The sequence below is a fragment of the Galeopterus variegatus genome, unplaced genomic scaffold (genome assembly GCF_000696425.1).
Source record: "Galeopterus variegatus unplaced genomic scaffold, G_variegatus-3.0.2 Scaffold11731, whole genome shotgun sequence".
NCBI lineage: Eukaryota > Metazoa > Chordata > Mammalia > Dermoptera > Cynocephalidae > Galeopterus > Galeopterus variegatus.
The window spans coordinates 22,126-35,115 of NW_007737842.1; the positions used below are offsets into that span (position 1 = coordinate 22,126).

General features: G+C 60.8%; 1 protein-coding gene across 1 annotated transcript in view; it reads left to right on the forward strand.

Annotated features, from left to right (window-relative positions):
• The window catches only part of LOC103610759 (collagen alpha-1(XXVI) chain-like), a 28,547-nt gene extending 16,193 nt beyond the window's left edge, over window positions 1-12,354 (forward strand). The window contains exons 7-12 of the mRNA XM_008594856.1: window positions 5,407-5,490; window positions 6,771-6,823; window positions 7,797-7,832; window positions 9,274-9,327; window positions 11,178-11,262; window positions 12,182-12,354. Of these exons, the coding sequence (XP_008593078.1) occupies window positions 5,407-5,490; window positions 6,771-6,823; window positions 7,797-7,832; window positions 9,274-9,327; window positions 11,178-11,262; window positions 12,182-12,342 (473 nt within the window). The 3' untranslated portion in view covers window positions 12,343-12,354. The remainder of the gene's footprint in view (window positions 1-5,406; window positions 5,491-6,770; window positions 6,824-7,796; window positions 7,833-9,273; window positions 9,328-11,177; window positions 11,263-12,181) is intronic.
• The last annotated feature ends 636 nt before the right edge of the window (window positions 12,355-12,990 follow it).

Consider the following 12,990-nt stretch of genomic DNA (forward strand, 5'->3'; position numbering starts at 1 on the left):
TCCCCTCCCCCTCCCTCCTTCCTTCCTTCCTTCTCTTTCTTTCTTTTTCCTTTTTCTTTCCTTCTTCCCTCCCTTCCTCCTTTTCTCTCTCCCTCCTTCCTTCCGTCCATCTTTCCATCCATCCATCCATCCATCCACAAATATTCCTTGGCCAAGGAATCCCACAGTCCCTCCTTTTGGTCCCGCTGCCCGTGAAGCAGGGACCTAATCCCAGTGACAGGGGCCACAACGGACAAGCACAGGGACTCTGAAAGTTGAGGGTCCAGGGGTGCTTTCCTGATACGGGAGCAGAAGAGGGTGGGGGAGGGAGAGCATCCCAGCAACGAGAGCGGTGGTCCCGCTGAGGAGTGGGATCGGCCATGTGCAGCAGGGGACAGCTGCAGGTCTCCTGAGGCTCGTGTCCCTGCACACGCTTGTGGCCGCCCTGGCCCGGACAGGGCCTGACCCTCCGCTCTCCTCTGGCCCAGGTTCTCCTGCTGGAAGCAGCAGAGCGGCCCTCGGGCCCAGACAACGACCTGCCAGCCCCGCAGAGCACTCCGCCGCCCAGGAACGAGGACTTCCTCCCTGATGCCATCCCTCTCGCCCACCCGGGACCCCGAAGGAGAAGACCCACGGGCCTGGCCGGTGAGCGAGGCCTGCAGTGGGGCTCAGGCCAGCTGAAAAGGCCTCAGGCTTGGCCTCCCGGGACCTCCACAAATAGGTCACACACCAGGCCCTCTGGGTCAGATACACCCACGTGGCATTTTGAAAAATTGAGCTCATGACAACAACAAAATTTGAACTAACACTTAAAACCTGGGGGATTTCACATAAAAATCAGGAATTCTAGTTTCTCTTACAAAACTGGAAGATCTGACTGTCCAGGCTGGCCATCCCTCCTGGGAACAATGGGCTGCAGCTGAGTCACGGTTGTCACTGTGGACTCGGTCCAAGCCCTGCAGTTTGCTGCAGTCCCCACCACTCCTTACTGTCTTATGGTCCAGCTACTGTCCTCGTTGCTCACCCTGCCCCTCAGCATCCGCACGTAGACCCCCAGCCCAGCCCGTCCTTGCTTGGCTCAATGTTGCAGCAGCCCCTGCCGTGTATCCTCAGGGACTGGGGGCTACTGCCAGCCACCACTTTCTGGCGGTTCCTCACTGAACTCTCTGACCAGAGTTGGAGGGCATCTGCCATCCTGTCTTTCTGCCACATTTTTATTTTTTGACCGGTAAGGGGATCGCAACCCTCGGCATGGTGTGGTCTGCACCATCCGCAGCCAGTGAGTGAACCAGCCATCCCTATATAGGATCCAAACTCGCGGCCTCGGCGCTACCAGCGCTGCACTTTCCCGAGTGAGCCACGGGGCCGGCCCTTTCTGCCATGTTTTTAAGTCAGGGGTAAAATTTCCTCTCTGCAGATTCTACCCACTGGTCTGGGCTCTGCCCCCAGGGACTATGGAATAGTCATAACAATTGTACTAATGAGGGTTACAATTGACGCCTGCTCTGCACCAGCCACTGTGCTGGGCTTTACCCTGTGGGATGTTTATCTGCACCTGTCAATACGGCTAAATGCAGGGGTTTAAGGCTGGTGTCTATTATGAGTGGTCAGTGTCCGAGCTGTGCCAGTTATTAAATATTGTCATATCACCCTAGGCAGTACAAGTATCATTTCTAATCTTTTCACAAAGCTTGGGAAACTTGGGGTTACAGAGCAGACAAGTGAGGCTCAGAGAAGTTAGGTAATTCCCTTAGGGTCACCCAGCAAGCCAGGGCATTTTGCTCCAGTGATTCTCAGCCCCACTAGAGTGCTTTTGAGGGGACACCCTCGCCCCCTCCTGCTCCCCTCTCCCCGTTGAACCCCCAGATTCAGCTCCGACGCACACCCCTGGCCCCCATCGCATCTGTCCTGTTTCTATTCTGATGCCTGGTTCGGGAGAGCAGGAGGGCAGAACAGCAGAGTGGGAGAGTTGGCCTGCAGTGCCAGTCCTGGGACCAGGAAAGGAGAAGCAGGGATCCTGCACTTTTCTAAAGGGACTGAAGGCTGTGGGAGGAGTGAGCTCGGGCCTCCTCCCAGGAGGGTGGGGGCATCTCACTCTGGCCGCCTGGCCTGCCCCTCAAGCCACTGTCCCCAAGGTCTCTCCCCCAGAGGGCTGGCCCATGCCTACCTTCTTCAAATACTTCTTCTGGGACTGAGGAAGAGGAGGCTTCTTATCCCGCGGAGGACCCAGGCCCCAAACCCCCCAGCTCGGAGGCTGGGAGGGGCAAAGTGCAGTTCCAAGCATGGCCAACAGGTGGGGCGCACACCCTACAAATGGTGACGCCTGGGAGCAGCCTGGCAGGAGAGCAGGTGGGGCTCTCCCAAAGCCAGCAACCCCCAGCCAAGCCCTCCCTCCCAGACCAGAGGCACATGCAGTCCCAGAGGGAAGGGACCTGAGAGCCAGCACAGGTCCCTCCATCAGATCAGCATGCATTCCTGAGCTTCCTCTCCAGGCAGCCCAGAGGGAGAACAGTCTGTCCCCAGGCCACACAGTGGCCTCAAGTCCCGTCTTCTGTTCTCCTGCACCCTCAGGACCTGGACACCTGGAGCTGGGCAGACGTGCCCTCCAGGCTTCCTGGTGTCTCTGAGGAGGCCTACTGAGGAGCGCTTTAATGCAAGCCCCGCTCTAGACCCCGAGCAGAGAGACACAGAAGGATGTGAGAAAAAAACATGGAGTTAAGAAACCTGAGCTATGGCCTGGCCCTGTGACCTTGAGCAAGGGACCAGACCCTTCTGAGCCTCAGTTTCTCCACATGTAAAATAGGAACAAAAGCAGTTCTTGGGATCATAGACTTTAATAGGTACAAAAAATAGTTTGCAAACTGACAACTGATGAACTTGAGGTGATGGTGGTGCCTTTGCCTTTGGGGGACCCCCAGGTGGGCGGGGTCCTGGGGGAAGGTCCGACCCGACGGTCCAGGTGGGCAGGCCTGAAGTCACCCAGGGGCAGCTCGGCCCAGTGTTGTGAGGCCTTATCTCATTCTCTCCCCAGGGCCCCCGGGGCAGACAGGACCACCAGGGCCTGCAGGTCCCCCAGGCTCCAAGGTGACCAGGGTCAGACTGGAGAGAAGGGCCCAGCGGGGCCTCCTGGTAAGGACACCCCCCCAACCTGAAGTTGTTCACTGGGGACTGGGCTGGGGTTTCTCTCCCACCACTACCCCATCTCTGCCCCCACCCCAGGTGCCTTAGGGCCTGATCTCACCCTGGGCTGCAGGAAGAGGGTCTTCAGGGAGCTTTGGGTGCAGGCGTAGATGTGGGGCCACCAGGGACCGGGGGCTATTCTCAGCCATTTAAACAACACCTCCGGAGAGCCCTCCTCCCAACTCCTCCTGGGTCCTGCGGGCAAGAGACCCACGGTCAAGACAGGTGTAGCCCAGGCTGGCAGCCACCCTTGGTGTCACTGCCCCTAAGCCAAAGTCGCTGGAAGGGGGCGACAGTCATCTGGTTGGAGCCTCTGCTGTGTCCACTGTCCCTGCCTCCCTCACTTCCCTCCCCAGCTGCCCCTGGTGTCCCCTCTGGACTGGGATGGGAAGGGAAGTCATTTCATTTATGTCCCAGGACACCCCTCCAGAAAAACTGTGGGTCAAGAGACCACCACTGACTGGATCTGTGACCGACCCTGACCAACCCTGTCCCCTTCATGGCCTCAGTTTCCCCTTTTGTAGTGGCTCAGCCACCTGGCTCCAGCCCTCACAGTGGCTCCCCTTCTCCCCATTGCAGGGCTATTGGGACCACCAGGGCCCCGTGGACTTCCTGGAGAGATGGGGCGCCCTGGTCCCCCAGGACCCCCCGGCCCAGCAGGCAGCCCAGGCCTCTCTCCAAATGGCCCTCAAGGTGTCCTCTACTCCCTGCAGCCACCTACAGACAAAGACAGTGAGTGCCGCGCCTGGGGGTGGGTGGGCAGGACTGAGCTGCGCTGTCTTCTGGGAGGATCAGCCTTGCACAGAGGATCCGGGAAATGGGACCCTGCCAGTGACGGGGATCAGCTGGGGAGTGAGGCTCAGCCCCAGGCCAGTGTCCCCAGGGAAGTGGTGCTGGTCCCAGAGTGGCCTGTCCCTGCCTTGGTGCTCAGCTTCCTGCCCCTGGGATCCTAGCCCCCGAAGGTCGCTTGCTGGCCTGGCCCCATTTCCTGCCTGGCAGTACCGCACCACCGAGGTCGTCCCTCACTGAACTTCCTCCTCACGTCCCCTCGCTGTAGGTCATTCACCTCGTGTTTGTCGAGCACCCAGTGTGTGTCAGGCACATGGTTCCAGTCACTGGGGACACAGCAGTTCAGAGACTCTGAGCACACAGGAGCACGTGGGGGGTGGGGGCGGGGAGGTGCAGAGAGCCTGATGGGACGAGGACGCTGGGCCCAAGGGACAGTGAGGCGGTGGCGGGCCAAGCAGAGGGAGCCTGCAGACCCCAAGAGGAACATCGGTTCTGGCTGAGCGCCCTGGGCAACGAGGGAAGGATTTTAAGCGGAGGGTAATGGGACTGACTTCAGAGCGCGGCGCTGAGAACACCAAGGTCAAGGGTTCGCATCCCTTTACTGGCCACCGCCAAAACAAAACAAGACTTTAAATTCTGAGAAGAGAGGATGGGTCGGCGGCATCCTGCNAGGACGCTGGGCCCAAGGGACAGTGAGGCGGTGGCGGGCCAAGCAGAGGGAGCCTGCAGACTCCAAGAGGAACATCGGTTCTGGCTGAGCGCCCTGGGCAACGAGGGAAGGATTTTAAGCGGAGGGTAATGGGACTGACTTCAGAGCGCGGTGCTGAGAACACCAAGGTCAAGGGTTCGCATCCCTTTACTGGCCGCCGCCAAAACAAAACAAGACTTTAAATTCTGAGAAGAGAGGATGGGTCGGCGGCATCCTGCACTGTGAGGTTGGGTGGGGATGGGTTGGTGGCGTCTGGGCACTATGGGGGGCGATGGAGACCTTTGTCAGGTGTCAGAGAAGCCCAAGTCCCCCTCTTGCTCAGGCTTCTGTCCCCCCAGGGAGCACAGCCCTCATCTGAGCATTGAGACCTGCGCCTGAATCCCCCCTCCCCTCTCAGAGCCTCAGTTTCCCCATCTGTAAAGTAGAGGTGGAAATCCTCCCTGATGGAGCTGCCCTGGAGATGGAAACACCCAGTCCCCCACCGGAGCCTGCCCCAGGAGAAAGGGACGCATTCCCAAGTGGAATGGGGTCTAGGCTGCCCCCAGAGGGTACAGGCGGGGGCAGAGCTGGGACCAGGGCCAGTGTCACCCTGCTGTCTGCAGACCCAGTGTCCTCACCTGTGTGGTGGGCCCTCTGAGCAGAGGAGCAATAGCGTCCTCTTGCCAGGCTGCTGTGGGGCCAGGGGGTGGGAGGTGCTGCCCTTGGCTCAGGTCGGGCCCCCAGCACCGCGGGCTCTGCCGCTCCCACAGATGGAGACTCACAGCTGGCATCTGCCATCGTGGACACCGTGCTGGCAGGCGTCCCAGGGCCCCGGGGCCCCCCCGGCCCACCAGGTATGTGGAGAGGGCAGCAGCGGGGTTGGTCTGGATTGAGGCCCCCCGCCTGGCCCAGGGGCATTGAGGGGGCTAAAGGCTGGTTTGGGGTCCACAGCCTCGGGAGGGTGCTAGGGTCTCGGTCTGCCCCAACCCACTGTGTGGCCTGAGGCGAAGCCCTCGCTTCCCCGGGGGCAGCTCCCCTGTGGGACTGGACGCACGAACCCCCAGTGACTCTGCTGGAGCAGGAGCCTGCAGCCGCCCGGGCTGCCCTCGCGTGAGCTGGGGCGGGAGATGCAGCCGAGGGCCGCGCAGGGAGCTGGGGCAGCGGACAGTGAGAGGCAGGAGGTCCCGGGACCCGCTGGCTGGGTGAGTGTGACGCCCCCTGGGCAGTCCTTTCCCGTGTGTCCTCTCCAAGTCCGGGAGTGGGGACACAGTGGTACAGCCCAGCAGGGGCTCCCCACAGCCTGGGAGGCACAGGCCTGTGTGGGGTCGTTGGGGACAGAGGCCTCCCTCTTCCGAACATGCCGGGCACATTAGACCCAGCCTGACCCTCTGGCCACACCCCGGCCTGGGGGGAGACAGACATGTAAAGCAGAGTGGCCTCGGCCATGGCCGAGTGACATTTACCTAGAGGAAGGGTGGAGGTGGGTGCTGAGAAGTCTTCCTCGAGGAGGCGACGCTCAGCCTCAGCCTGAGACCAGCAGGAAAGACCAACAGGAAAGTTTGCAGGGAAAGTGGAGAGACAGGGAAGCTCTAGGAGGAAAGAACAGCTTTGGCAAAGCAGAGGAACTTTCCAGAAGGGCATGTAGGGGGTGAGGGTGGGAAGGGGCCTGGCTGAGGACTTCAGGGGCCCTGAAAGGTGCCTAACCGGGTTTGCATTTCTAAAAGCTCGCTCTGGGTGGCCGCGTGGAGAGCGGAAGGTCTGGAGGTTTTTAAAGTCACCCAGGCGACAGGGGTGGCCTCAGAGGGGGCTGGGCTCAAGGCGGGGCCGATGTGAGAGAGACTCACCAGGAGGCTGGCTGGCTGGGGAGTGGGGGGCAGTGTGGACGGACTCCCTCCATGGTCTCCCAGGTCTCGGGATTGGGACGGCCACACGGACGAGGCCCTGGGAGGGGCAGCGTGTGCCTCCCCCTCCCCCACCATTCATTCCACAAACTTCATTTACTGCCCATGGAGACAGGCCCAGGGCAGGTGCTGGGAGCAGGAGGCCGGGCGGGTCCCTCTCCAGAGCTCATGGGGGGCGGGACGGGCAGTGGGGTTCTCTGGCCCCAGGTGATCATCTGTGACTCTGCCCATAGGTCCCCCTGGACCACATGGTCCCCCAGGACCCCCAGGAACACCCGGATCCCAGGTAAGGACTTTGCCCTTTCTAGCATAGTGTGGGGTGCAGGCTGGGGGTCTCCTGGGAGAGAAGAAGCCAGTCTCCTTACCAGTATGAGTCACTCAGGGGGGAGCCAGCCCATCTGGCTGGGGGTCCCAGGGAAGGTGGGTCCATCAGTTCCAGACAGCGAAGAGCCCGGGCAAAGGCCCCTGAGGCAGGGAAGAGGCCGGTGCTGAGCAAAGGACAGTGTGGGAGGGACGAGGTGGCACAGGCAGGTGTCACCCGCGGGGCTCAGGCGTGGGCTGTCATCACGGTGGAGGGAGCTCAGTGTGTTTCAGGGAGGGTGACTTTGTGAAAGGCCCCTCTGGCTGCTGTGGGGGATGGAAGGTGGGGATGGGAACAAGGAGCCACACAGCACAGGGAGGGGACATGAAGCCGGCTTGCGTTATGGTGGCAGCAGTGGAAATGGCAAAGCGAAGGGACATATTTATTATAAAGCGGAGCTGACGGTCCAGCTGATGCAGTGAATCTGGCGAGTGAGGAAAGGGCAGCTCAAGGTCACCTCCCAGGTGTGCCCAGGGCCAGGGGGACCACGGAGCCATCTCCTGAGAAGGGGAGACTGTGGGGTGGGGGCCCAGGAGTTCCCCTTTGGAGAGAGGTGGAGCGGGTGCCCCTGGTCCGCTGGTGCAGGTGTCCGAGGACGACTGGACACACAGGCCTGGGGCCCCAGGGACCTGTCTGGGCTGGGTGTCAGCACACCTGGGACCGTCCCCATGGCCGTTGCAGTCACTTGTCCTCTGAGGGCCCTCCTCTCTGCGCACTGGTTGAGGAGGGCGGCCCGGGGCCTGGGCATCCCCAGAGTCTGGCCTTCCCGTGTCCCCCATGCCACCCTCCCCTCATCCTCCTTTTCAGACCTGGAGCCCCAGGGGAGAGTGCGGGAGGGGAGACTGGCGACTGGGCAAGGACAGGCAGGTCCTCACAGGCTTTGTTTGATCTTCTGCAGGGCCTGGCTGGGGAGCAGGGCACGGCTGGGCCGTCTGTAAGTGCATGGCGGGGCACCGGGGCCACTCCCGGGGCAGTGGGCCCTGGTGCAGGCCAGGGTGCTAGGGTGGGGGAGGTCTGTCCTGGGTGGCCTCGCCTGAGCTCAGCCCCGTGGTCTGCAACCCAACCAGGGTGGGGGGTGCAGAAGGAGGGAACGGGGCAAATGCTGCAGGCTGGGCTGCCCAAATTGAGACGGGGCGACCTGGGAGGGGCCCCTCCCCCGGAGTGTGTGAGCAGGGGCTGGAGTAGCTGCTGCCAGGGGAGCTGAGGAGGGCAGCAGCCTCAGGAGGGTTGGACGAGAGTCTCAAGTTTTCTTTCGGGGAGCCCGGACCCAGGGGATAACACGCTGGGTGACCTGGGCCCTGTGTTAATGTGCTGTGTGACCCGCCGAGTCCCTTCCCTTCCCTGAACCTCCCAGAAATAAGAGGCTTAGACAGCTGGCCTCTAATTGCCCTTCTCGGAAACAGAAATTTATGAGTCTCGTCTTGTGCCTCCAGGGCCAAGGAAGCAGGCGCTTCCTTCCTGCCCGAGCCTTGCTTTAGGGGCCTGGGGCAGGGGAGGAGGAGGGCTTTTTTCCGAGCACCTACTATGTGCTGGCCACGATGCAGGTGCTCTTTGTCCACAGCACATGCTTCAGAGCGGCCCTGGGAGGCCGCGCTCTCTTATCTCCATTTGCCGGAACTGGCAGCTCAGGCTCAGAGAGGTTAAGTAACATGCCCAAGGTCACACAGCTAGGCAGCAGTCGAGCTGGGATTTAAACCCAGGAGTGCCAGCCTGCAAAGCCACCCCTCCTCCTGCGCTTCTGTCTAGTGACAAATAACAATGGTGGACACTTGGATGGCCTGTCTAGGTGACAGGCTCTAGTCTAAGCTCATTGTCAATACTGATGTACTTAATTCACCTAATAACTCCACAACATAGGTACTATTATCACCCCCATTTTAGAGGTGAGAAAACTGAGGCACAGAGAGGTACAGCAACTCACTCAAGGTCACACAGTAGTAACTGGCCCTGGCCCAGCCCCTGTCCCCAAGGGGACAGCCCGCCCTTGACCCCCTGTGGGCCCCTGAACAGGAGTGTCAGCCTGCAAAGCCACCCCTCCTCCTGCGCTTCTGTCTAGTGACAAATAACAATGGTGGACACTTTGATGGCCTGTCTAGGTGACAGGCTCTAGTCTAAGCTCATTGTCAATACTGATGTACTTAATTCACCTAATAACTCCACAACATAGGTACTATTATCACCCCCATTTTAGAGGTGAGAAAACTGAGGCACAGAGAGGTACAGCAACTTGCTCAAGGTCACACAGTAACTGGCCCTGGCCCAGCCCCTGCCCCCAAGCCCTGCCTGTCCAGCCCGCCCTTGACCCCCTGTGGGCCCCTGAGGTCTGCCTGAGAAGCTGGGGCGACTGCTTGTTGACTGCGTGACTTGCTTCCTAGGGTGAGCCTGGAGTGAAGGGGGAGGACGGGGAGAAGGCCGCCGCCTCTGCAGAGGTAACTGTGCCATGGCCCGCGCTTCCCCTCCTGTGCCCTTGGCTGTGAGTGCGTGGGGGTGGCAGGTACCCCAGATCTGTACCGACAGCCTCAGCCGGCCCTGAGCTGGGTGTTGGGCCGTGGGGTGAATAGGGTCCCCGCCCTGGAGGAGTTCACAGCCCAGTGGGGGAGACACTCGGGGTGGTCGTGACCGCAGGACGGTGTACAGATTGCTGCCATGGGGGTGCCACAGGTGGGGTGACTTGCCCTGAGGGGTGGGAGTGGGGAGTCTCCCAAGGGGCGGAGCAGCCGCGAACCTGTAGAAAAGTCTCTCTCTCTCTGAAGGAGGCTTCAGGCTGTGGGGTCCCTATCAGGGGACAGGGCCTTCCATGATCAGGGCCTGGCATAAGGACGCACCCACAGGGTCAAGGTGCTGGTGGGCAGAAGGATGCACAGCTGGGGACGTGGGAGGGGACAGATGGAGGAGGAGGGGGTTCGAGCTGGGAACCTGAGGAGTGAGGATTGGAGGCCGGGGGGACCCTGCCTTCTGGAGGTGCAGGGGAGGCCTTGAAAGCTGAGAATGAAGGTACCCGAGGGGGCTCCCCTCCCCTAGGTGGGTCCCAGCACAGGCCATTGGGGAGTGAGCTGGGGCATCTGCCAAGCGGGGGAGGTGGGCAGGGGCAAGGCAGGGGCTGGGGGACCTTTGGGAGGTCCTTGCAGGAGCAGAGGAGGAGAAGAGGATGGAGCAGCCAGAGTGGGTGCAGGAGGCAGCGAGGAAGGAGAGGTCAGAGCTGCTGACGAGCAGCCCAGATGCACAGGCCACTTGCAATGGGAGCTGAGAGGTTACCCAAGAGCCCCCACCCCATTTCATAAGATGCACAACCTGTGGCTCAGGGACATGAGGCTGAGCCAGGGCCCTGACAGAGGGGACCTGGAAGCCCCTGCTCCTGCCCAGAGCTCTCTCCCTGAGTTGGGGACATCGACATCCCCCTTCCCAGACACTGCACTCAGCTTGCTTTCCAGTGCCTTTGTCCCTGGTGGGGACACCTCTCTGCTGTCACCCAGTAAGGTGCTTTTGGTTTCCTTTTGTTTCATCTTTAGCTGAATTGATCTGAACACAGATCTGTCAGGTTACACCAGCAAAAGGTGCTCGTTTGGCTGCCAACTGCCAGGGCTGGGCTGGCTGGGGACAGTGGCCTTGACACCTGTCTTCTCAATAAGTCGGCACCCCATCTCAGCTCATTCATGTGTCCCCATGCACGAGGTCCTTTGCCCATGTGTAGACCGGATCCTGGGAGCGTAGACTCCGTCTTTGTTTCAGCTGCCAGCGCTCTCCAAGCGGTGCCCTGTCTCTGTTTCTGGCCTGGTGTGGGCACACCTGGCCTGTCCCTGCTGCTCTGCAGCGTTGATCTGGCAGATGCTCTTGGTTGGGCCGTCCAAGAAGGAAACGGGCACAGGGCCTCCCACCTGCAGGGCCCAGTGCTGGGAGCTCTGCCTGCATTAGAAAAATATTAGAGAATATTTCCTATGCGGCAAATAGGGCACGCAGGAGAAGCCACCATGGTAGAAAGAAGAGCCCCGGCTGGAGGCTACAGGTCCGGTTTGAAGCCCAGATCAGCCCCTTCCAGGCTGCATGGCCGTAGGGAGGGATGCTGAGTCTCTCTGCACTCTGGGTTGCTCATCTGTGAGCAAGGTTTGGACCCCAGCCTGGCACACAGGGGATGTTCGAACTAGGGTGGCTATTTGTAGTGATGATGGTGGCAGTGGGACGGGACAGGAGGGCAGGGCTGCAGGGACATGTGCCCTGTGTCAGCTTGGCCCCGACTCCCTCCCATGGCCGGCCCTGACCCTGGCCACTTCCTCCCTGCCAGGGCGAGGGGGTGCAGCAGCTGCGGGAGGCCCTGAAGATCCTGGCCGAGAGGGTCCTCATTCTGGAGCACATGATTGGGATCCACGGTGAGTCGTGACCAGGGCCACCACGCTGGGAACCTCTCCCCTCCCTCAGCTCACTGCTGCCTTCACGGCAACTGCCTTGGGTCTCTGGTCTCTTTGCCTCAGTGGCCCCTCCACTCCGCTGTCAGATGGTATTCGCCAAACCCCAGTCTGACCCTGTCCCTCCCCTGCTCAGGGACCCCCAGAAGTCCCTCCTGCCCATGACAGACATCCAGGTGCATCAGCCCAGCTCCCCACGACGCTACCCAGCATAGCCCCGTGCCCAGTGACAGACCAGCACCCAGTCACGCCAGGCTCCCTCCCACCTCCACACCGTTGCTCAGGCTGGTCCCTCCGCCTGGTGAACACGACTCTCACTCCAGGGCCTGCTCAAAGACGTCTTCCTCTGAGAAGCCTGCCCTGAGCCCTCCGCTTTGTTCTACAGGGCTCTGAGGAGCCTTCCACTCCATAATGGGGTGTTGTTTCCATGTCTCTCCCTCGCACGCTGGGAGCCCCTGGAGCAGAGTGGAGACCTCTGCGGGCCCCTCAGCGTTTGTTGAGCAGTGAGTGAATGAATGAATGAATGAATGAATGGATGGGTGAATGAATGGATGGGTGGATGGGTGAATGAATGGATGGGTGGATGGGTGAATGAATGGATGGGTGGATGGGTGAATGAATGGATGGGTGGATGGGTGAATGAATGGATGGGTGGATGGGTGAATGAATGGATGGGTGGATGGGTGGGTGGGTGAATGAATGGATGGGTGGGTGGGTGAATGAATGGATGGGAGAGTGAACGAGTGGATGAGGAGCCAAAAGCCCGATGCTGCTTTGCTTTGTCCAGACAAGGGCTTCTCTCCGTGGACAGGTCCCAGGAGCAAAATGCCTCCAAGTCCTCCCAAAGCTCTGTCTCGAGCCCACCCTCCTGCTCTCCCTCCAGATCCCCTGGCCTCCCCTGAGGGGGGCTCCAGCCAGGATGCCGCCCTGAGAGCCAGCCTCAAGATGAAGCGTGGTGGCCCTCATGCTGATGGCGCCCTTGCTGCCCTGCTTGGTCCCAACCCTGGGCAGAAGAACGCTGATGGGGCCAGCGACAGGAAGTAGGAGCCCAGGTCTCCAGGACAAGTCCCCCACTGACCAGAGACCCAGCCCCTGAGGCCTGAAGACGCCCTGAGTGGGGCTGGGCTCCAGGCATGGACAGTTGTGAGGGACACTGGCTCCCGGGGCCTGGGGGTCTGGGGAACAGATGGCGCCTCCAGGGACAAGGTCCAGGGGGAACCAGCACCCGCTGCAAAGCCCTTCCCTTGCCCCTCCCTCCCCACCCTCACTTCCCGCTGGAGACAGGGTCTGGGTGGGCTGGGCAGTGGGCGTGAGAATAACCATAATACTCATCACTTATGGAGTCCCTGCTATGTCTGGGCCTGTCCAAGGAGCTTTCCTTACATTGTCTCATTTAACCCTTAGGAGGTAGGATTATTATCCCCACTTTACATGGGGGACTGAGGCTCGGAGGGTATAAATAACCCCCAAAGCCACCGGATCGTGGCTGGCTGGGGCAGGACTTGAACCCAGGCCTCTCGGTTCCTGAAGCCACGGTCTCTCAACCCTGCCAGCTTCTCCTCTTCATGAGGAAACTCAGACAGGGAGGGTGCAGGGCAGGGATGACTCCTGAGGTGGCAGGGCCACAGCGAGGCTGGACAGCCAGCCAGGAAGGACAGGCTGCATGGCACATCCCAGACTGCAGGGCCCTGG